The 25,670-nt window shown below is 41.2% G+C and overlaps 2 protein-coding genes across 6 annotated transcripts in view; both read right to left on the reverse strand.

The window, feature by feature from the left end:
* The window catches only part of dip2a (disco-interacting protein 2 homolog A), a gene marked incomplete at its 5' end in the record, with an annotated part of 73,153 nt that extends 53,100 nt beyond the window's left edge, over positions 1-20,053 (reverse strand). For all 5 annotated transcript variants that reach the window (XM_079230755.1, XM_079230757.1, XM_079230754.1 and 2 more), the window contains one exon: positions 19,930-20,053. In XM_079230755.1, coding sequence (XP_079086881.1) covers positions 19,930-20,053 — 124 coding nt within the window. The remainder of the gene's footprint in view (positions 1-19,929) is intronic.
* A 1,216-nt stretch (positions 20,054-21,269) lies between these two features.
* LOC306748010 (CASP8 and FADD-like apoptosis regulator) lies at positions 21,270-25,670 on the reverse strand (the record flags this gene model as incomplete). Its single annotated transcript, XM_079231121.1, has 9 exons — positions 21,270-22,093; positions 22,179-22,683; positions 23,506-23,584; positions 23,698-23,744; positions 23,976-24,045; positions 24,135-24,184; positions 24,916-25,051; positions 25,173-25,278; positions 25,381-25,670. 9 exons carry the CDS (start codon positions 25,668-25,670, stop codon positions 21,964-21,966), a joined length of 1,413 nt encoding a protein of 470 aa, XP_079087247.1. The 3' UTR covers positions 21,270-21,963.

Below are 25,670 nucleotides of genomic sequence, written 5' to 3' on the forward strand. Positions count from 1 at the left end.
GCTTTGGATCATTTCCTTATAAGGACCAATGAATTGGTGATGCAGCAAAACAGCCGGTCTGCTGTAGGTAAAGCAAAACTGCAGTGCCTTTCATCGAGTACAGCAGGAAGTTTGACTTGAATAGGAGTGGACAGAGAGCAGGAAGGCCAGGAGGCAGGAAGAACGAGGGGGGTGTAAGATGGCGAAAGGAAAAGAGACAGAGAAGCAAGTGTGGAAACAAGAAAATAACTATGACAAGGAATAAAGCTCAGGCACAGCAATGTCGGCCCACAACAGGAAACAAGGGACACAAGCCATGACCAGTCGATCACTTTCAGCTCAGACAACACACACTGCACCCGCCCCCATTTAAAACAGAGACACAAAGAAGAAAGACGGGCGGAAAACAACACTTCACTGCACGTGCACACGAAACAAAGTAACGGACACTGACAACACTCTCGTTTACATCCCCAAAAACACAGACTGTGCTTTGCCGTTTGCCTTCACCAACGGACATTTGGATTTCAAAGTAAAAGCACCTGCATGATCGAAGAACTGAGTGAAGCAAAAACTGCACATACAATAATGAATTCAACTCTCAGTACATCAGTAATGGGCTGATGTTCAAAGATGTTGCATTCTTGAAAAATAAATGTTGTTGCCGTTCTAACGCATTTGATAATATATGATCTGCTGATGGAGGTTTCTTACTTCTGTTTCCAGGGTACACGATGAAATATTTTAAACAGACATGAACATGAAGTCCTAAAAAAGTCCTGACCTTATGCTTCACTGTATGCTGTCAGATCCTTTGTTTTTAACTAACTAAGTGCTGCTACGTGGCAAAGTTGTTCACCTGTCGAAGCACGATGTAAAACACTGTCCACATTTGCATTTATTTGACACTGCTGTTTCATGCTGGCCTTAAATTGAATTTATCTCAGGATGAACAACTGAATCATATGTTCTGGGTCTGACACAAACTACAGGCAAACATAGTTTTTGTTCCTTCCTACTTTCATTATCTTTAGGCAACAAATAACTCCCTGTGACCATGTATGGTGAGAAACGCTACACATGTTAAGAAAAAAGAAAAGCACTACATAATTGGATAAAAATCAGTCATCTGGTTGCCATACCATTTGGTGCTACGCTGCCAGGCAAGATGCTAGCTGAGGTCAGAGATATGTTAGATGACATCACGGTAAAGGCAGGCTGGAGATCTGCCACGTATATCTTCCCAGAATAGAGGAGGAACACTGGGCTGTATTTCTTTTCTGTCTCCCCTATGTGTCCTTTCTCTCTTTCTCAGCCTCCCGTCTTTTCTGCATGTCGCCATCTGTCTTCATGTCTATTCTTTATGTCTTCTCGAAAAAAAAATGAGGATCTGCATTCATGGTGTCCTAAAGGAAGTTGTGTAGCTTTGTCTCATCTTTCAGAAGTCCAACCTCCATCTCAACCTCCCCGAGCTAGAAGTGAGAAAATGGAAACTGTCTTTTGTTTGGGCTCGGCTATATGACTCATGAAAAAAAACTATAGGAAAGATATAAGGGAAGGCTATAAGAGGCTATAACACAGCACCGCAGTCTGTCTCACTCTCTCAAGTGGAGGTGCCAGTGATCCAGTTTTATGCTCTTGATCCTAATGAAATCCAGTATTCAATAGCAGTAATCTCAAGCACCTTCTTTCCTTCTCTCTCTCTCTCTCGCAGCCTCATGCACTCACTGATACACAACACATATGATGTTGCCTGCCAGGTGTGACCTCATTGACCTTTGGTTAATTTGGTGGTGATGCAAGGCTGCAACGGCTCATCCGAGTTGCCTTTAGTTGAGCAGCTGAAGCTATGAGGGGACTCAGACCAACGCAGCTTGGAGGTATAACTGTGTAGGCAAAGCATTAAAAAAGGTCAACCTCAGGCCATAGACTCTTTTGAAGCTGATGGCTCCTGACTGAGGCCCGCAGCACAGTGTTTGTGACACATGACCTTAGGATGTAAACAGATTCCACCGGGCTACAAAGTGAACATCTGAATCCATCCGGGCCGGCTGACCTATGAGTTCAAAGTAAAGAAACAAGTGGCTGAAAGTGCATCACTGTAAACAAACCAAACGTATTTCAATTTGATTGAATGATGCATTGATTTGGCGGTCGTATTCAATGCATTGTTTTTACAGAACAATAGGGAAAGCCTCATTAAAATGCCTTTTAAATGCTTCATACTATAGATTTTTTTTCAGGATGAATTTAAAAGGAAACAAAGACATACATCTGGATAATTATAGAGTATTAGAAGGTCATTTTGTCAGTCCTACACTAAAGAAAATTAAATGAATTAAGTGTTTGTCAAGAAAAACACACGCTCATCAGTGCGTGACCCAAAAGTCGGAAATACCAGCATCAAGGAGAGCCTTAGGTTTGATCGCTCAGCTGATGACGGACACTTCCTCCTGCAGTCTGCCTGATAACGCTGTTTACTCTGGCTACCTCATAGCAAACTCCTCACCCAAAAAGACTTTACTGCATTAGCAGCCACCCGAACAGGCGAAAACCGAATATGTCCTGAAAGATTGAATCGCAGCACAGCCTGGGTTCATTTCAGCACAATACCTAAAGGAAAGTGGCACTGAATTTCAGGACCTAAAGGATTTAATAATGTGTTTTACTTACATGCCCATAGGCAACAAGCATTTCAAGGAGGTGAAATATAATTTGGGAATGTAACTTTTCTGTTAAGGCCTCAGGAAGGTTCTTTGGGACTGAACACTATATGACAAGAAAACAATCCAGAGTCCTGTGCTGGAACAAACAGAGATTATGACCACAGCCGAGTGTAAAAATATACATCTGGGGGCCTTGCTTTTCTTCTCAGTTGTCTTTCAAAAACAACAATTACATGATATACCCTCACATTCTCACATTTAAGAAGAGAGAGATCCAGTGACAGAAGAGAAAGAAATAATCTACTTCCTTGAGAGTCAGTGGAAATCTCCTTTGCTTGACTATTAGATAAAAACGACACCATCGTCATGAAAGCGACAGCCACACACTGACTCATCAGATAATCAGCAGGACCGTGCTACATATTGAAGGACAATGAGGACAAGAGTGCAGTGATTCTTTGGAGGATGGTGTTAACCACTACCCACTTCAGGCAAGCTGCCCAGTTCCTGGAAAGAAAGAGAGAGCGACGGAGGGAGGGAAGTGTGTGACTGACTTAGGGCCCTTGCTGACTCGTGACTGTGCTATGCTTGCAGATGCTAACGTAACGCACATTCCAGTTTGCGATCACAGGACACACATCATCCACTTTCCCATTTGCCTGAGCAGGCAGAATGCGCGCACACACACACACACACACACACACACACACACACACACACACACACACACACACACACACACACACACACACACACACACACAGTTGAGGTAAGCAGGGGGTGAAGAACAACATATTACAAAGAAGTGTGTCCCAGCTAGGGATGCCTGGCTGCTCAGTCACACATCCCAGCGCTGGGATAAAGCCACTTCTGAAGCCCTTATCTGGAGACAGGAAGCACACAAATGGCCTGAATGGCGAAAAAAAATCAGAGTGAAAGTGTTCCCCTGTGACCTGGAGGCTCATTACATTTAGAGGAGAACAAGTGCTATGGGACTAAGTGCTGCGCAATGGAACCTAGCTGGCTCACTTTCATATATTGTGTGTTAAATTTGGCTTAAACTAGAGTGCTTGAGATGACACCTACACTTTCCTTGTGTTTTCTGATGCAGCATTTATGTCAGATCTATGCCACACAGACGTTCATCCATTCATTATCTAAACCCACTCATCCAATGCAGGGTTGTGGTGGACTGGAATCTATCCCAGCATGCATTACAAAATGCCAAAATACTTAAAGTGTACACACCCTGAACAGGTCAGGAAATTGTTTAGAGGGGATGGTAAGTGTCAACCCCCCATCCCTCAGTTGATCACAGCTAATACTGATGACACAAGACCAGCTGGTCAATACGAACCTTAAACTGACTTCAACTCACTGGAGAGTCTATTGGGCCAAACATGTTCCAAGTGGGGATCGTCAAACTGACTTCAGCCGGGTGGTATCTTTACAAAAACTCAGAAGGCATTCTTTTTTTCCTCCGACACTACAATGTGCTGCTCTTATTATCTTATGAATTACTTGAGAAAGGAACATACGATTGATGATCAATCGATCTCCTGCCCGTCCCATCTTAAAAATGTAACCGGTTCAGGAGACCTCAAAAGAAACGTCATCACTGACTGCATTCAAGTTAACCACAGGTACTTGTACAATACTCAGAAGGGCAGAGTATCAGATTAACATCTTAGTCCTCTAGTGATGTCAAAAGAACCTGTTGGATCCTCTCATCTGTGACCGTGTGCAAACTGACACTATCGCTAGTTCACCTGCTGGCTGAGGTAATTTAACCATCCAGCAGAGAGCTTTTTTCTTTACAGCCTGGTCGTTTTACAGTTAAGTGATTTGGAGCTTCTCAGCATTGCTTTCAGACCATCTTTCTTATCTTCTTTTATACTGGACCTGAGCTGAAAGTGAGACATTGACAGGCCGATCCCATAGCTGACATAGCCTGAAGTCCTGGTCTGTAACGCTTACACGCCTCTATCTACACACAATGTACAGTAGTTAATGAGTCTTCCAGGCCTGTAAAACATCAGTTATGTAGGATATTACTTCTGCCTGTTGACATTTTTTCCTGTTTTATCAGCTTTTTCCTGATTTTAAGTAAACATGTCCACTCTTTCTCAGCTAGTTTTAGGGGTGTCGGAAAAAAAAAAGAATCCAATTCAAATTATTATACATGAAATATGAAATAGCCCATGTCATCAATAAGCAATCATTTCCACAATGGTATGTTTTATTTTCTTACCATGTTGAGATATTCTATTACTTTTATTCCAACCATCACATTACCATTGTTTGTTCTACTTTATCTCGTTATCTTCCCTCCATCCTTTACGTCCATCCTGCCTCCCACTGCCTGACATTACTCCCCTTTTCACAGTCTCCCTCATGCGGTCCATAGCTTTGCTTCTTCATCCTCCAGCTCCTCAATCAATGGCCTCCCTTCTGAAATCTCAAGCGTTATTGTCAGCGGTCAAAGCCCTGAATGAGTCTCACAGTGAGGAAACTGACAGGAAGACAGAAAGAAATTTACCCAGAAAAGATATAGTAGAGTCCAGCCAGAGGTGAGCTGAGGTTAGCCGCATGATATTTAAACTCTGTGAGGGAGAGAAGAAAGAGATGGATGGGTGGATCGCAGACAGTTTCGGAACATCTGTGCTGCAGTAACATGCAGTAATGTGCCTCAGAGAAACGCAACCTGCGTAAAACTAAAGGGAAACTTTCATTCTGACAAACATGGTACTTCACAGCTTTACCTTAAGAACAACAACTTGTAATTTTGTATGTGAACAACGACGCAGATGTATGATAGATAATTGATGTTATATCATGCACACAAACAGAATAGCAGCAGCCATGGGGGCTTGTTTGCTGATGTCTGTCAAACAGACAACAGCCTGAGGTCCATTTCACCAGCTTCCTGAGGTATTCTGCCAGCTCTCACAGCTTCCCCATACATGGGGAAAAATATACTGAATAATTTGCTTGTTCTAAAAAAAAAATATCTCAAAAGCCCTCCCAGGCCTTTTTCCAGCTACACATTCCACATACGCCCACAATTCAAAGTCAGGCAGCCTTTGGACCAGGCAGCGGCACGGCTGCTCACTGTCCTCCAGGACATGTGGAAGATAAGACAGAGTCAGCTGTGGTGATATTGTTCTTGCTCAGTAACACCAGCCAGCTGATACCGTCTGCCAACTCCACTGCAGGCTAATCGGCCTCTATTAGCTGAGACGGCGGAGCCTCTGCTAGGATAAGCCTCGCTCGGGAAATAAAAGTTTCAAGCACCTCCCTCAGGAGTTCATTAGGTTAAGTTGCATTTTAAAAAACAGACCTGTGTCAAATATTTGCAATTAATTGCATTAGTTTCAACCTGCTTGGAGCGAAAGATGGTTGAAGCTTAATGAGTGCCAGAGAAACGGGCTGTTTCAAAGTAAATAAAGTAACACTTTAGTGTGGCTTACACTGTGTGAACTGTTAAAGCAGTAAACAACATGTGTGTTAAAATAAAAAGGTTTAGTTCAACCTCAGGAATTATTGGCCCTTCTCGGGGATCTCGTCAAAGGTTTCACCGCAGGAATGCATGAACTTCGGTAAGCTATTGTTTTAAAATAATCATCTCCAAAAATGCAATTAATAAATACCAGTCCATAACACCAGACAAAATAGCCCATATTTATGGAACCAGTGTTAGATTGCTAAGGGTGGGGTTGAACTTGTTAGACGATACTTCAAAAACAAGTGGAGCGGATTCCAAGACAAAAACAAACTCCTGTCCCGGCTAAGTCTTGTAATAGCATTTTTCACAGAGCCAGGCATTCAGTGCTTCAAACCCCTCCACCACTCCTTAAAGAAAAACGACATGGTTAGTTCCACAGAGAGACAGACAGGGCAGCCAGCACTGGGTCTGCTTTTGCACTTATCCTCACACACATGTAAGCCAAGGGCCAAACCCACAGCCTAACTCAACAAACAGGCTGTGACACAAAGGAAGGGGGAAGGAGTATCTGTGTGTGTATTTATGGGCACACACATACACACACACACACACACACACACACACACGTGCAAAGTCTGACGACGGCAAAAAAAATAAAAAATACAGAACGAAGTCCCAGATGATTGTCGGAGCGAACACATGGTCTCTAGCCAGCGGCCTATTCCTTTTGCCCTCAAGAGAAAGTGCAGATTGATGGCGGCCCTGCTGAAGCTCAGCGTTAGCCCATCATTCGTCTACTGGAACCTGCAGGGGATACAGCGCTCATCCTAACAGTGGGTCAGAGGTCAAAGCCTCGAGGACGACACTGCAGACAGTTCATCCTCACGACACTCCAAGAAGACGAAGGGGCACTGAATCATGACCCAGATGTTGGAGTTAGGCGTAACTCCAATCCAGATACACTTTTAGAAGCATAGATCTTTAAAAATCTCTTCAGGAGTAGTTAAAGACAAAAGATTAAATCAACAAAATCGGAAAAAACACCTTTTATTAGTTAATGGCAAGTGCTTTTGATAAAGCATAATAACAATACGCATCTACTAAAAGCAAAGTGATTGCAAACTCCTTTTCAAAGACTGCTCAACAGGCAGTCTCACACACACACACACACACACACACACACACACACACACACACACACACACACACACACACACACACAGAGTCCAGCATTTGTGAATACGTAGCCTTAATTCTCAGCATTTGTTTCAACATTGTATTTACTGCATCTGAATGACTATAATCAGAAGTAAGTCATCCCAAAAAAAGATAGACTTTAAATAGTTTTTCTGTGTATGTTACTAGACTCACTGTTTTAGTCGATGTGGAGAAGCACACACAACTGGTAAAAATAGGATTCAAACAAACAATATTAATAATTGGTCAATGTTGATTTCCCTGACATCTAACGTGCTACAGCTGTTTCTGTGTTAGGGAACTCTTAAATCCAGGCCTCACTTTTCCTCCCACTCTTCCTCCCTTTTTTCTACTCCTTCAGCTGACTCTCTGGACACAGACATACAATGGTCTTTATAGACTTGACTTTCACCTCAGAAAACCAGACCAAACTGCAAGTCTGAAGTGGACTTAAAAGGCATTTCATTTGCAGTACATTTTCAACAGCTTGTTCAACATGACATTAATTCAAACATTTCCCCCAAAATGAGTTAACTACTCAAAAGGCAAGTAGAAAAATGTAATGTATACGATCCAGTATTAAATGATCAAAAGAATTGCACAAGACAAGTTGTGTTGTCTTCATTACCAGCAATGCTTTGTTGTGTAAATCTTTGTGTAAGTCCTATTGATCAGACCTTCATCAGACATGGCAGTTGTGCAGGAACTCATCCTCCTCTTACTACTCTCTTCTCTCTGCATTGGTTATCTGAGTACCTATGTCCTGCTGGCTAAATATAAGCCTGGCCTGACCTCAACAACCGTACAATTAAATTCAGTTTGTCTCATCAAATTAGAAAACAAGGAGGCCAGAGAGCAGCAATTCTGTCATGGGCTTGCTTTCTGGTTTTCAGGTCACATGGCTTACTCACTTACTCACACCATACAATTGCCAATTACGCTGCAAATTGGAAGCTGCAGTAAGCCTCAGGAGAAAGTTTGCACTTAAGTGTGTGTGTGTGTGTGTGTGTGTGTGTGTGTGTGTGTGTGTGTGTGTGTGTGTGTGTGTGTGTGTGTGTGTGTGTCATCTGGGCAGGGCATAACACATATGGTGACCTCCCAGCAGCTATCTGCCACTTGTTGACATTTCAGACTGCTTCCCCGTCCTAATGACAGACAGGGTGGAGTCAGCGTGCACAGTAATGCACATTTGGGCTCGCAGGAATTATTATTAATTAGTATATCTTACTGTTATGGCTGAGAGACAGTTTAGACACACACACACACACACACACACACACACACACACACACATTCTACATTCTTAAACGCTCAAATTCTGTTAAGAATCACAACCCACCCACACAGAACGCCACACTTAGTGCCTGAAATGCTTAATACCGAGAAAGGTTTGTGAAAGGTTAAACTTATACTTGGCTGTCTAATGAGTTTATCGGGTGGGGGCAATAAAGACGACGGAGAGGGGGGACACGAGGAATGAAGAACAGGCTTCTGAGATTCAACAACTGAGCTCCAACTGTCATCGTGAGGCTAGTCGCACACATGTTATGGGACCGCAGCCACGAGGATCAACCGCAGACTGCAGAGGCCTGTGACCTCTATTTCAAGAATGTTGTGAGTAACAGCACTGAGACGTGACGTGTGCATGTGCGTTATATTAGATTACAGGTCAGCTTAAAGTTGTATCCACGTCATTGTTCCTCCCCAAGCGCCTGGGATTCCACAAGTAACACTCTGTAAAAAAGGTTATTCAAAATCTTGCGGATGTGTTGACAAGCAGCACAACTCTGCTTGGCGCGGTGACAAAAAGGGTGCATTTCATCAAAGTATTCATTAGCCAAATACTGTACACAGACCACTAGTGATTATCACGGTGTTCTCGCCGCCGTAATGTTAGGGGGGGCATTTTGAATACTGCTTAGCACCCTATGGATTAACATGGCCTGAGTATAAACACTCCATTTTTAGAGTTAAGTTAAATGCAATTAAAGGTAAGAAGCATGGTTCAGAAAATGTGTCCAGCTGCAGTCTAGAGTTCTCGCTGAACTCCTTATCGGTGAAAACATCTGGTGTGTTAGTGGTAGTGCCAGGGAAAACATTACAGTCATTACTTCAGACCAAGTACATGCGTACATTACTAGACAGGAATGGAGATTGGATGCAATCTCCTTAGTAAGTCCTAGCTGACAATGAAAGCGGGTTTTAGTGATCTCTTAATAATTACAGACGAATACAAAGAATATAAGAGAAAGGCTTCGGGGTACTCAGAAGCCATGTGGAATAACATTAACCTGCTGTTAGTGCTATTATATAGAAACCGCTGTTTCCAAATCAAAGACAGAGTTATCAAGCGAGGGGAGGCGTTAGTTCTTCATAACAGTCTCAACCTTTAATTGTGTTGTTATTTCATGGGTATATATTTATATACATTAATTTTCAATCACAATTTATCATACGTGCACTCAGACAGGCAGTTCAGTTACAACTCTCTCCGTGTCGCTCTATTTCTCTTTTAAATGTGTGTTGGTACCAGCAGATGGTTGTGTAAGTTAAAGCAGCAGGATTTACTCATTGTTTTACAGTTTTTTTAAAACATCTCTATCACTGTCTCCTTACTTCAGCATTAAAAGGGTCATTTCAGTTTATTGCAAGTAAGGTCTCTTGTTAGGAGGCCATCCTTTTTTTATAAACTGTTGTTTCATCTCCTACCTGCATGGCACTGACTCAGACTGGTTGAGTGCGGGTAAATGTCCCCTCAGGCTGCTTGGAAAGCACATGCACTAGCTCTTACATATATGCAGCAGCACCAACTGCAAGAAAAACAGCTTGGATGTTTAACAAGATGATTTGCAACTTGTGACTTCCAGATATTAGTTAGTAACAGTTTGTCAAATGCAGAAAGAGTCTCCACACTTTGTCAGTTATGCCTTAGGAGCTTTAAACACAGTCCTGACTTGCCCTCCCGTCTTTCTGGCTGTACAGGTACACTTTGAATAACACACTTGGAAAAGTCTCTGGAGAGCAACAGCAGCACAGCTTGCCTAAAACAGCATGCTCAATTGGAGCACACGTGCTGAAAACACATTTTCTGGTATGTTAGCTGACTTGAGTTTTAGATCTAAAAAAAGTGCTTTTATTTTATTCCTCCTCTCCCATATTCTATTGGGACACCTCAGGGAAAGAGGGAGGGGCAATTTGGCCTTGTTCTTTTAAAAGGCTGGGACAACCTGCTATGCTTTGTGCCTGTTTGTTGTGTGTAGTCGTGCCCTCCAGCAGTGATGGGGATTTGGAAACCCCTCTCCTCATGGTTAAGTTGATAGGTCACGGCACATTCCAGACATTTTCTGTGTGTTTGTTTTCCACCAGGAAGGATCACAATGCAGCCTGCCGCTGTTACAAAGGGCTCTGTTTGTCTTTAATCTGCCCATCACACCTGAGTAGGCCTAGACATTGATTCAGAACATGTTTATGATCTTCTCAGATATTTCATCAAATAAAAAAAGTATAAAAAGTCTATAATTGTTCAAGTGATGTTGCACTACAGTCAGAGCAATGAGATTATGGCATCACTCTTGGCAACAAACATCCACATTTGAATTATACATTTCCAGGCTAAATTACATTACATTTAGCTGACGCTTTTAGCCAAAGCAACTTACAATAAGTGCATTCAACCATGAGTACAAACTCAGAACAACAAGTACAATTTCTTCAAGAAAGCAAAACTACAAAGTGCTATAAGTAAGTGCCATTTAAGTGCTACTAAATTGCTACTTTCTTTCTTTCTAAATCTAAGGGATGTAAAGCAGCAAGAATTAACCCACTGGGTTTCCCAAAAAGTTCCTCTTTATAGCGCTTCTTCCTCACTTTCTCTGATGCTGCTTGTTGGCCAGCTGTTGATGGAGCTAAGTTCATAGCTCCATGGTCCTGTCATACTGTGCAGGCTGACCTCTGCTAAGAGAAGGTCAAGAGGTGTTGATGCCACTGACCAGTACATAATTACACCGCCTCTCTGGAATGAATTATCATCACTTATTTTAATTAAACACTGCCAGCTCCTGTCATTGGCCGCCTATTTTACTGGGATTCCAAGCAGCACTTATCATTAACACTCTCTGTCAAGGCACAGCAGATTATTTGATAGAAAATCTGAAACTTCTGTGATGCCTCTTAAGTTGTTTTCACATTTCAAGCCTTTATTATAAACAAAACCTGACTATGAATATTATGTGAATATGGAGCCAATACACAAAGGAAGTAAGAGCAGTTTGATGGTTCAAGAGGTTGTAATAGTATCACTAAAGTTAAAATATTTTATTACACCAACTATCACATGTGCACTCTTTTGCTTACATGTGCAATATACAATCACAAGGCACTGTACAAATAAATGTAAAATGTATTATTATTAAAGTATTAAGTGTTCAGGAGTTGATGGGAGTATTGGAGGCTGTACAGTCAAAGCAATCATTGATGCTACAGAATGCATGTGGGAAATGGGTATGCCAGGTGCTAGGTCAGTGTGGCTTGGCTGTTTGGAAAAATGTAACATGTTTTATCGTGAAACGCACAAATTTAATATTAAAATGAGAAAAGTTGAGATTAAATAATTAAAAAAATACAAATAGGAGATGTAAAGAAGAACTTAATTACGTTTTGCCTTAGCCTCTAAAATACTTTGAGTATGAAAGGCTCTCTTAACAGCTCACTGACCTTCTATCCTTTGCAAGCAATTCACTTAGCACCTTGAAATCATTGCTGTACAATTCTTTATCTTTTGGAGGTGTGTAATTCACAGCATTTAGAGATAATTCAGCTATCTGAGGAAGACTCTGTATGTGTGTTTTACTGTGACCATGATTGGACCAGAGGGGACAGATTGAGCTATGTGTTACGGAGCTTTTTTTCTGGCTTTATTCAAGAGTGTGGTCTTTCAATGTGAGAGCAAGACTCATTGATTTCACGTTTAGATTTGTGTAATGTTTTTCTCCGAAACCCTATGCTTACACACAAAAAGCCCCTGCTTGCACTTGGATTTGGTCTGCTTCTGCTCAAACTGTATTCTTGCACTTAGATGTGTTGTTGCTTACACAGATTTCCTGTGCTACAGCCTCAGCCGTCCTCACACTCTAAACACTAAAATAGTTGGTTACAGTAATGGTGGCTGGGTATTACAGTAAAATAAAAAGTACAAATAGTGATTTTATTCCAAAAGTCATAAAGAAAGCAAGGACAGTAGGCTACATAAGAAAGCCTTGGTGGGCTGAAGTCAAGCAAATGCACCAGGGTTCATTTCATTGGTCAAAATTACACCTAGCATTGTATTGGTTGGGGAATTTGGACAGCAGACATTTCATGAGCACACAGAAGAAGAGTGTGAGGAGAGGAAATCTGTGCAAGCACCAATATATCTGAGTGCAAGCATACAGTTTGACCAGAAGTGTCCCACATCCAGATGAAAGCAGAGAATATTGTAATGTGAAGACAGGGTTTGAAGGGAACGCATTACATAATCTGAACATCAACATCAATGAGTGTCATCTCATCTCAAATTGAAAGCGCATACACTTGAATAAAGATAGGGAAAAGCTCCATATGGTGTGAACTGAAGGGGGGCTCCATAGCTGGCATCAAACTTGTATGCTAAGCCTCTCTCTCTATCAGATGGGCACAGGGGGGGATGATACAAGATACACACTCACAAGTAGGAGCATGGACAGCAAAGAGTTTACATCAGAGAGCTGATGGGGGCAGAACAAAAGCCTTGCTGGGCAGACGGATGTATTGCAGAGTGAATTCTGCAATGTGTCCTTGAAGTGGGACATGCAGCTCGTTTGGTCAGCAGATCTCTCTGCGTCAGTGCCCGCTGCACTGTACTGCTCTACACTGCATATGCCATCTCTCTTGCAGCAAGGACACACCATGGGCATCGTACCTGCCACCCATTGTGACAAAAACATGATTCTGAAACTGAGGAAATATTTAGGGTTGTGCTCAACCACCCCTTTATTCATTTAAAAACAATCTCTGGTTGAGTGCCACCAAATGCACCTTCTGGCCCATCACATAGCTGGTCTCTCTGGAGCAGGATGGACAGGATGGACAGGATGGCGGCCTGGCAGGAGGCTGGCACTATCTTTCTACTGCTGTCGTATCAAAGGGCAGGGTCTCTCCAAGTCTCTGGTTGGCTTTAAAAAGATACACTTCCTGGTTTTACACAGCCATCTGATTAAAAGGTCAAGGGAACTCAACTGCAATTGCTTAAGACAACAGAAATAGCAGAGAGACATACAGTATTATACAGTAGGAGACAAGTATTGGGTGCTAGACATAGTCTATGATATGGGGCTTTAATGTATGTATTTGAATACTGACAGAAGCTTTGATATAGTGGAGTCAGCAGTCATTTTCAATCGACAATGGATTTTTCAAACACATGAATGAACAGTTGGAAGATTGTTTAGCCAGCGGGCATTTTCAGCGCTTGATTGTATAGACACTGCATTTATCTATGAAATATTGAAACAAACACTGTGCTGTGTTTTTTTTTTTTAGCTAGCTGTCTTTGATCGTAAACACCATGGTCCATGTCCGACCAGAGTAATTCTATGTATTACATGTCAATTTAAGCTTCACTGATAGTAAATGTAAGATACTCTTTCACTGGAACCTTTAACTTGCGTTCTTTCTTACACAGTACATTGGACAACGCTGCAGTTAGTCACAGGCCGGTGACTGGAGGAAGGTGGCAGTGTAATCAAATTGTGCAGCGATTTGTGCCACAGCAATAAAGCGCTATATGCAAAAAACGCTGCTGAAATAGCACCAGCAAGTCGCTTTATGGGTGAGTCGGTGGAGAGAGAATGAAATGTCATATTTTTGGCATGCCCACAGAGAGGAAAACTGTTTTGTATCTCAAGTTTCAGAACAAACTTGAAAAACCCTGTGAACCGAAAACCTTTACGATACTTCCATAGGGATGTACAAAGTAGCTGGGCAATGAAATAAATCAATACAGAAACATTTAGTTAATGCACATGCTCGTCATGTAAAATGTAACTAGAGAACAAATGAGGCGGTTGATTAGATGGAAGTCGGTAAAAACAACCGTAACGTCAGTTGTCAAATAACAATATGATGGCAAAGATGTACTGCTTTGAAAGTAAGATGCCTTCTGTTCTCCATTTTGGATAAACTTTGCATGAAAACCTTTGGGTTTGTTGACGAGATTGTGGTATTATTTTTTTCAATTTGAAATGCTGCTTTATTAAATACTTAATGGGTTAAAACAACAGCTCAATTGATAATGATAACCAATATTGAAAACCTTAAATTCCAAAGAGGAAAGCCACAGGGACGCCAAAATCCCAGAGCTGGCATGAATCTCTCTCTGTAGACTCTTCCACAAAAGTGGGAAAAGACATATTTCAACATATTACGATCCCATTCCATTAAATATTCACGACTCCTATAACGACAGAGACAGGATGAAGAAGAAGAGCACTAAAGAAAACAAACAGGCAGCTGCAGCTAGAGCTACAAAATACAGTGGAAAGCGCCAGGACAATAACTGGTGGTGTGGATAATTGTCAGGCTAAAATGAAACAGCTCTGTGGTTCGTAAGGAGCACTTTAACAATCCACAAGCAAAAAGTAAATAGACCAAACACGCACACACTTCCATGTGCACGAACTCTCATATACAGGCAGAAGCATATGAGAGCAGCACAAGAATCTGAGGCTCTACTCCGCTCTGAGGCACACCCTTGAAATATTTATGACCCTCCTCGTTCTGTCCTCCACTGTGGCAGGGGCACGGCATAGCTGCCTCTTTATCTCCGAACTGGACTTCACAGCAGCCACGGCAGCCAGCAAGCTCGCTCCAAGGCTCAACATTCTTCTCTTTTGGATCCGATTACAGAGCGACCCAGCAGCCATGTACAAAGTCCCTTCAGTAATCGTCACAAATCCTACCGGTTCTCAAAGCTCTTAATGCAGAATGCGATTCTAAATTCATCAAATGCTGGGTTTTGCATAACAATGGACTGAACTCACTGGGTGAGTCCGGTGGATGTTCTTTCTTCATGAGTTTGGTGGTGGGAGTAAGTGACCACAGAGAGGAATGAGTCCTTCTCTGCACGGTGTGGTCTTTCTCGCTCGGGTTTCCTGTACACTCATATTTTCCCCAAAAGAGTTTTTATGGAACTCCGGCCATCAAAGCTATCCACTAACCCCACCTTGTACACAGGTCTATGACCTTGGCTGTGTTGTATAACAGGCCAATATAATCCTTACTTAAGGATCTGGGTAAACTATGCCATTAATGCCCATGCATATTGGGAATTGGGCTAAACAGTACTTGACACATCAATTAAATAGATAGGGAATTCTGTTCCACTTATTGTGGTATAAGTTACAAAATAAGTTATCACAGCAGTACTGCCATGGATACCAGATGATGCTGAAAGTCCTGTAGGCTCTGTAGAAGTCTCAGACAGCTGCCAACTTGTTCTGCAAAAATGATCAGAAGCAAAAAGGGCGAAGCTGCGAGCCTCAGGTCACATAAATGTGGATCTACTGTAAACTCCAATAATGAGAAACTCATGACATGTATGAAAAAGTATCACGTGTTAAATTGAAAATGTTGCACACGACAACAACTTACTGATTTTATTTTTATTTCTAGCTTCTCTGCTTCACATAGTGTACTGCCGTCTTGTTTCAGACTAGGGAGAAATTAAAAGCTCTTGTTGATGAAACAGCTCCCTGCGAATACAAGTCCTAATCACCATCTCATTACTAGAGTAACCCTCTTTACCTACAAGTCTACAGTGAGAAAAGTTTCACCTTATCTAAGCAATTAGATAAGATGAAACTTAAATGATTTCCATGGGGAAATTGGGTCATTGCACGAGCAGATGCCAGGGTATAGATAAGAGTAAGAACAAATGAAGATGGCGTCTACCATTAAACAAACTGTCTGGATAATCTCACTTATAATAAAGACAATTTTCATGACGCATTTGCAGAAGATTTGCCAAACAAAGTAGTCACATCTATGCTGCTGGATCTTCTTCCAAACACCTCAAACCTGCAGCAAACATGTTCTCTATGAAAACAAACAACCATAAACAAGCCGGGCACCACGTAAACTACCAAAAAACCTGCGCTGCCCCTCTGTAAATGCAAGCAAAACAAGCGCAATGACCAACCAGTACTGGACTAAAAATGACTTTGTAATCAGAGGTTTTGGACAGCAAACAAAAGAAGAGGGAAGAAAACCAGAGAATGGAATAGAGTGAGTCTATGAATTACTCAGCAGCCACGTCTCTCCCGCTTTCCTCCCTCCCTGCAGGAGATAATGGGGATCATCCATTTTCTTGCCCTCCTTTACACCCATCTCTTGGCCACTCATCTGCATCCAGGTCAGCTGAGAGATACCACATGTCCTCTCCTATAACTCTGATGTGCAGAATTTGATAGGAGGGGATTTTAGTATCGTAGCAATTTTTGGGGAAAAGAAAATAGTAAATGGGCTGCATCTAAATAGTGCTTTTCTACCTTACCGGCTCAATCAGGATTTGGCAACACCCGATTCAAAATCTTATGACAATTGGTGGGTTGTTTGGTTACTGTCAATTCATTCTGATCCGATCATGCCCACATGGTCCAGATGAAGCAGATTGGGTAAATTTTTGACTGTTAAACACTTGAAGGAATGTTAAAAATGTTGGGAAATACAAAAATGTGCTTTCTTTCCAAGAGTTTAATTAGAAGATTGACATCACTTACTGCCTGTGCCCAGTACAGCAAGTATGTTAGCTGATAGCTTAGCAATAGCTTAGCATGGCGCAAAGACTGAAAACATGGGGAAACAACTAGCCTGGCTCTGCACAAAGGAGTCAAAATTAAACTACTCTTACCTCTAAAAGCTCACTAACTATTAATATATTTTGTTTGTTTAATCCACACAAAAAACCCTAATGTTGAACCATTCCTTTAATAAATAATGCCTTTTTACTTTGATTGTTGCTTCTTTAGTTATGAATATTTAATATTATGGAGGAATGCGAAAGATTCAAAGCAAAATTTACAGCGACTTCAAACCTAGAAAAGCTCTTTCACTTACATTAAGTCCATTTTCCACATTTAAAGCGATTCCAGGTTTCAATCAGTGAAGGTGTCCAGATTATTTAGTAATCCTGCTTCATGAGGCAGGCCTCAAGTGTACACAGTGAAGTGCTTTTCATATTATTAAACATAGACACACTGAATAAAAGAGAAGCATTGAGTGAAGGTGTCAATAAAAACAACAAATGCACATTGTATAAAAAATGGATTCTGATTAGCATAGAAACTCATCTAATGACAGTAGAGGGAAGTAAGATAAATATTTTAAGACACATGTTGACTAAGAAATAAAACCAGAGCAAGATAAATTGAAAATAAATGCATCTCTGGAGGAAACTGCATGTATTATAACCATAATAATAGTGCACACAGATTGTTTATTTCACTCATCAGCAGCCCAAAACTGCTGACGGCGGAATATTATTCATGCTGAGCTGCTGGATTGTCTCAAGCTCATGTTATTCCAATGGCTGCTGATGCTAAACTGCTAAAGTAAACATACATGACACATCTATTCAGCTTCATGAATAATACAGTGTTCCTGCACACCTGCTTGCACACTCAGGCTAAGAGATGTGTCACTTAGTGTGACACAGACATGCCTGACTTAGACATGCCTATAAGCCAAACTCAGTGAGAAGGATAGAAAACCTGCAGGATCCACAGGCTCTCATCTCCTTCCAATAAAACGAGTCGTCTATTCTTTCCTGAGACAGGATGTACCGGGGAGGCAACCAAAGGGCATCATCGCGAGGTGAAGAGTTCACAGCAGCGTATGGGGATAGGATTTCATAGAGCAAAAGGGAGGTTGATTTAATTTTACCCGAAAGAGAATTACACTTTCTTCTTTGATCGGGGAGAAAATGGAAGAAATATGGAGTTTGGGGAAGTTGTGAAATGAGGCAACAGAGTATATCAGTGGAAGGGAGAGGACGGCAACAGAGTCAGGGAGATTCGGCTATCAGAGCTCCAACATGGCAGGATGTGACATGTGGAGAGCAGGAAGAGGAAACTGGACCGATATAGATTAATTTGGTTGCCGCTCCTGAAAACATGTCTGTCCCATTAGGGGCCTCAGTGGCAGTTATTGTGCTTATCAAAGCGTGCACCTTTGGTCTATTCCTAACCTTGGTGTGGGGCTGCTAACACACAGCTAGCATGGAGAAAGAATGAGTGAACATATTCTTTGGAAATAATTAGGGTCATACCCTGGGGTCATATCCCTAATTTAATCAGAACAGTAATTATGACTTTATCACAGCTCAGCATATTTGACCATGTGAGTACCGCTCATATAAAAGGAGCAATTGAATAAGGAGTCTCATTCAGCAAACATATTAAAAGAAAAGCTTTGTGAAAAACAAAAACACCCTTTTCATTATTTACGGTGTACTGAAACTCTTAAGGATTTCAAGACAGCGGGAGGATGAGCCCAGCTTTATTGACTCTGTACAGCGCTGAGAGACGACACCTAAATGTAAAGTCAAAGTAGAAGTGGACATTTTTTATATGTTTAGCTACAGAAATGTTACATCCAGTACTGTGACAGTGAAATTTGTCCTCAAAGCAAACATCAAGGAAAGGGATTATTAGGTTGCCTAATAAATCATATCAGTAAACATGCAGGACTTTGAACAGGCAAATTATGTCTTGGTGATTCTAGCAGCAGGTACCAATGATAGTGAAGCGACATGTCTGAATGGACATGTCTGTTTCTCACATAAAAAAAAGAGCAAGTTCAAGCATAAATTGTATATAATGTTAAGCATAGAGGTCCGCACATAAACAAGAGTACAGATGAGCAATATCAGCAACATTCTTGGAAAAACTTCATACAGATCCTAATATTCATTCCCATAAAAATGGGAAGGAAAGCAAGGACGTTAGTTAGCGTTTCAACTTTTCTCATGACCTTCTAATTTCATGAGTCAGAGAGAGAACCCTTCATAGAGCTGGTCCCTGGTCAGATAGGATGAAAATGGCCATTGGTAATATTCAGATTTGTATTAGTTACCAATTAGTTACTTAACCTTCCTTTTTCATTAACTTCAAGTAAGGCCAAACACAACTTCTGTGAAAAACAGAGCCATAGCAGCAGCATGGGTGTGTCAGCTGACTCGGCTCAAATAGCCATCTGATCAAATATGGTATTCTAATCTAGTTCCAGGACAATAGGAACATCTGGTCTTCGTTAGAGGTGAAAAGGAAAAACAGAGCAACCTATCAACTAATGTAATTTAGTTTAGAGACCCCCTGTGCTGCAGTAGGTAACAAACTTGAGGAGAAAAGTACAGAAGAAGTTGAGTTTTGGGGGTATGAGTGGTAGTAGCAGAGAGGCTCTGGTGATGCTGGCATGTTCTCAAACATGAGCCACAAAGCCAAGATAAAGGGCGGTGGTTCTGATAGCTGTCATGTGCATGAACCACGTTTAAAGTCCACTCCAGGAAGGAAATAAACAGCATGCAGTGGCAACACGGTGCGGTAGTTTGTGTCCATGTTGTTGTGAACTTACCCTCAGAGAGCTCCAGCTCCAGCTCCGCCAGCTTCTCCCGGACCTCCGCCGGCAGGGTCATAGCGACAGCCGGCGTGGGCTCCAACATCATCGTCAGCAACCCGGTTGAGGTTCTCTCCGCCATGGTAAGAAAGCACGGATAGGTCCACCGAGTCTCCGCTGAATGAGGACAATGCGACTGGAATTTTTGTTTAAATTAAATAAATAAAACAAGCCCTTCCTCACTTGGTTTCGGCTATCGAGGGCAAAACAGGGTGTTGGTGCTCGCCTCGCTGCAACGTCGCACAGATGTGAGAAGGCTCTCCGACGTGCATGACACGGAGAGACGTGCATGCGAGCGGATACACCTGGCCGTGTGTTTGCAGGTAGAGTGGCAGAGGACGGGGGCCTGCCGGTGTCTCTGTGCCCGCTGTCTGTCCCTCGGCACTGACGGCGTCCTCCTTGGCTGTCGGCGGCTGCTTCACTCCAACTGTGGAGGGAACTCATTCAACTCCTCGCTCGCTTCCCACGGCGCAGTCGCCATTGCATCATAGCAACAGCAGCCGCGGCCGTGCGCGTTCACGAGCCCCGCTTGTGCGCGTGTCTCCTTAACTTTGCTCGTGTAACTTGCCTGCCTCCTATTGTCGCAATCACAATGCAGCGTGGAGTACTGTAGGCTGTTATTGACAATGTGTGGTGTTTTTTTGTGTGTGCATTTGGTCATTTCTTGGATGTCGCACAACATCTTTGTATCCCATACAAACATCACTTTAATCATTTCAACCTGTGCAATGTAAATACACTGTTCTGTCTGTATATAATATGTTATTGTGAACTCCTTACTGTTTTACTGTTTATTTATATACGTTTTATTTGTTCTGTATCTTGTGTTTGCTGCTGTAATCCTGTAAATCCTGTAAATATGTAATACTATATAATGTTCACATGCTAAATTGATTTATACAATGATGTGCATTATATGTCTAAATTGATACAGAAAAACTAAGTATCATTCTTTAATAAAAGTAGATATTATATTAGTCTGGTGTGCACTGTTTGGACACACTTGCTGACTTTGATGCTACTTGTCATCTCACCGCCACCGTGATTTTGTACTGTTCTGTGTAGTTAATATGTTTACTTCCATTCGTGTTTACGTTTTACAATACTCTTATTTATTTTTCACTTTCTTATTTTAGAATTTTCCTTTTGGGATCAATAAAGGCAGTCTCAACTGATAATCGTAACAGATTTTTGATTCACTGGTCAAATGTCACTGTGAGCTCACTTTTCTTTAAATATTGCATGGATATAATATCAACCACATAATAGTACTCTCAAAGCAGAACAATATTCCAAGGTAATGGATGCAAACTAGTTGTTTTACTGTTTCTACTTCACATTCACTACACATTTCTACTGCACACATCTAGACAATGCATAACGTTAAACAAATGAAATACAAAGTACAAACATATAAGTAAAAATAGATATAATACCAGTCATAGTCGTAATAATCCTTCATTCAGATAATTACTTTCACAATTGTATACATTGTATAAAAAATTATAGTTACAATAATTAAATACAAGCACTACAAGCCTGTTTCAGATGCATTGTGAGGCAAGAAAAAGGCATTTCACATGAATGCTTCAAAACAATAAAATCAGTTACATTTGATTACATTTCAGTTATGTGTGATTAAAACATTGTGTTATTTTTTTTTTATTACTCTTCTTTTTGTCTTGCATGAATAGATATTTGCATCTATTGTGAGGCTCTGATTGTTATTGTTGTCATTATTGTTTTGTCTTGCCTGTATATTTCTATGTATGTTATGAAACTATAAAAATATGTTTCAAACATGAAATAAATACATATCAAAAATACATATCAAAACCAAAACAAGCGTTAGTGTTTTAAGTTCCTACAACCACCAGGTGTCACTGTATACACAGTAAAAAAAAAAAGAAAAAGGTTCTTCTTAGGCTGAATATGCTATAAAAATAATATGTGGCTGCCAGAATTGAGGGTTTAATGATAGTGATTAACCCTCTATTGTAAGTAAAGATCTTTCCTCAAAGTATGTCTCAGATCGATGTTGTAGTTTTCGCCAGGATTCCTCTTGTTATGTTCAAAGATGGCCCCATTCACATCGGTATGAACATCAACAAGATGTCTTTTCCTGTCGGGACACAAACAACTGTTTAGTCTTAATGCTGACATGAAAACTGTAAGATGCCAAAGTGTGAAAGAGTGTTTGCCTTTACCTCCTTTGACCTTTGTGCAAAGCGTCTGTCAGAGCCTTCAGGTAAATGGAGCGATGGTGCCCTTGCTCCAGTTGACGTTCATCTGTCCAGCAGTGACTCCAGAACACATCTGCATCTGTAGGGATGCGATCACATCTGGACAGCCCAACACAGCCATCTGTCTCCAGATCCTCATCCCGGTGCTCCATCCTGGCACGGGGCGGAAACTCAGGGACGTTGTACCTCTGGATGAAGAAGAGTTTGGGCTTGCCAACCAGCATTGGGCATGCATCAGCAGTGAAAAGACGTCTGACACTGTCCAGATGTAGACCTGCGCCGTACGAGTCTGTACCCAGGAAATGGTTTGCTTTACCGCGGCTAATGATGCAGCAGACAAAGCCGTCGCCTTCAAGGGTCTCTCTTTGTCTGTAGATCCCTCTGAGAACGGAGAGCGTCTCATCCACACCCAGCCATTTGTGGAGGACCACGTTGAAGTGAAGAGCCTTAAATGTCTGTTCCAACATGTCTGAGTAAAGAGATTCAGTTTACTATAACATGAATCAACACTCAACATGGTTTCATTTGAATAAATGTTCGAAGCCAACAAAAGAAACATGATCTATTACTTAAAAAAACTGTTTTTTCCCTTCTTTCCTCTCCCACTAAAGGCAGGGTTGTTATGTACGTAAATTAAGGAGCATGGCTCTTGTTGGAACTCACAGCTGTCAAGGTAGCAGCTTGCAGAAGACTACCGATACTGTGATGAGCAATGAGTGTAGGGGAAGAATACACGCAGACAGTAGGTAGGTAGACAAGAAGGTAGCCCATTCAATCATTACGTTCAGTGCCAAATTAAATGATTGGATGGGCCTGCGACAGCCTAAAATAGGATTAAAATAGGATTTTTTTTTTTTTTTTTTTTGTCAAAGCATTTGATTCATTGATTGTTGTTCGACCGAAATGAGAATTTCAAAAAGATATCAAGCTTGATAACCAACACTACCTTCAATCACTGCACGACCCTTCAGCTTTATCTTGTGACCCTTTGTCCGACCCCTGGTTTAAAACTAATATAGTAAATAAAGTAGCTAAAAGTAGCTTCACCTCGACCAGCTACAACAGTGAAATGCAGCTAACACATTTATTCATCAGTATCCATTTTTTCCACAGAATGTGTACTTTTACTTTAATACTTTGAGTAGCTTTTGGTGATGATACTTTTGTATTTTTGCTAAAGTCAATTGTAATGGAGGAATTGTACAATGGTATTGGTACTTGTACTTAAATAAAGGATCTGAATATGTATTCCAGCACTAGATTTATAGGTACAAAGTGTTTTGTGTCTCACCTCCGTCAATACCCACGCAGTCTACGATAACACAAACTCCCCTGGGTTTAGTGTTCAATGTATACCAATCTAGTTGACTCTGTAATGTAAAGGAGCAAGCAAACAAGTTTCATAAATGCACTTTACTAATTAAACACACTCAAACTAACATGTAGGGGAAGAAACTGCACCAATAGTGAGTGAAGACCTTACCTGAAGGTTCTGCTCTGTGTCAACAGGCACCGGAATGTTTTCTGTGGCTGGTGAAAAAGATTCATACGGTGTTATGAATGTCAGAGTGAAATACAATGAGATACTTGGGGCTTTCCAGCTGTGTTACTGTGTCACTATAAAGCCCAATGTGAAATGTATTTGCTTATGCTTGTTCCGTTGATTTGAAAGTTTTTTTATTAATTATTTCTTTACAGTATCTCTGGCAATAACATATCTTTTGAAGTTGCTATCATTTTCTAATATGCATGCTTTCTTACCAATGTGGAGGGGCTGTGCTTGACTTGTTTGCTGCAGAGAATGGGAACCATTTGCAGTGGGGAATGGATACTGAAGAAAAGACATGTTTTTCAAAAGTATTAGTTGTATAATAGAGTGGAAAAATGTCAAACGTTGAATACCTTTTGTACACTACTTACAGGACCTCTGTGGCTTTGCTGCAGAGATGAATGCCCTTCAGATGTTACAACTGTGAAAGATTTGGACAGAAATACAAGTGAATACAAGCACAGAATAAAATATATGTATAGTACTTTGTGATTGTTCTTTCACATAATAACATGATGAATACAAAGTTTAGTACTGAGACATATGTAAAATTGCATGTGCCCAAAAGAAGAAATATATATATCTGTGTCCAAGTGTTCACAGTACATATGTGAACTGGATGTTATGCTGGTATCAATGAACAAGATAAGATGTGTCGCTTTGGGTTAAATGAAACACATTTTGTTTTATGCTATACTATATATAAAGAAACAGAATCTAACACTTTTTGTTGAAGCTTTTGCATTGTCAGAAAACAGTCTGGACAATGCATAAGACCACCTAGGCAGCTTTTATATTCAGGTTTCTGTTCTGGGTAAAACTTAGTTTTACTTTTTTTTCTGTGGTTTAGGAACTAAATATTTTCTTTGGCACTTGGAAGAAGTTTTTTCTTCTTCTTCAAAAGCGCCATGGACCATTTCAGTGGGAGGAGAGACACGCAAATATTAATTTTCAGCATGTTCCTTCAAGAGCATGTAAACATTCCATACTTCACATGAAACACACAGTGTAAATGTTACGAACCATGCAACGTGCCACCCTCAAACCTCTCTTGAGAATTTCTTTTTCACATTGTGTCACATGAATTTTCTTTTTCACAAATCGCAAACTCTTTTCGAATTTGAGCCATTCATGCAAAGAGTACAGTCTCACCTGACATCTTGTATGCAGTCACTTTTTTGGCGAGGTCGATCCTACTAATGTTTCTAAAACATTCTTCTACAAAGTCGACTCTTTCAGGTGAAACTATATCCAGCTTCTCAAGTTCAATGATCACATCCAGGAAACTCTGTCAAAGGAGAGAGGGAGAAGTTGTTCTCTCTGAGGAAGTTCGAATTACTGTTGTATGCAGATTTGACATTTTGAGAATGGGAAATCCCTCATGATGTCAAGTGATAACAAAACTTCACCTGTGCTTTTTCCATCTTCTCACGAGGCAAGGTGCTGCTCAACAAGAATTTCACACTGCTCAGATCTTCATTGGTCATATCCTCATTTATATTAGCCATCAATACTCTACAGTAAGGAAAATCACGATCACGTTAGGAACTTGAAGTATAAACAATTGGAATGTAACAATCATGCCTTACACACATCTAGATCAGGTACACATCTTACCTGAATCTTGGCAGAACCTTTCTGTGTAGCAGAGCCTTCTCCGCCTCATCCCTGTCGGTGTTGTACACCTTCCTCAGGATATCAAAACGTTTCAATTGCAGCATCAGCTCTGTCAGAAACAGCTGTCCCCTATCGTGGCACGTCACTTTAGATTTCAGCATGTCCTTCATACATGTCACACTGGTGTCCGTGTCCAATATTTCACACAGGTAGAAGAGCCTCCTGCGTTCACAGCTGTCCAGCGCCTCTGCTGTTTGATTGATGGCCTGAAGTTGGTCCGGAAGAGCCAT

Source organism: Taurulus bubalis, assembly GCF_910589615.1.
Source record: "Taurulus bubalis genome assembly, chromosome: 15".
Taxonomy (NCBI): Eukaryota; Metazoa; Chordata; class Actinopteri; order Perciformes; family Cottidae; genus Taurulus; species Taurulus bubalis.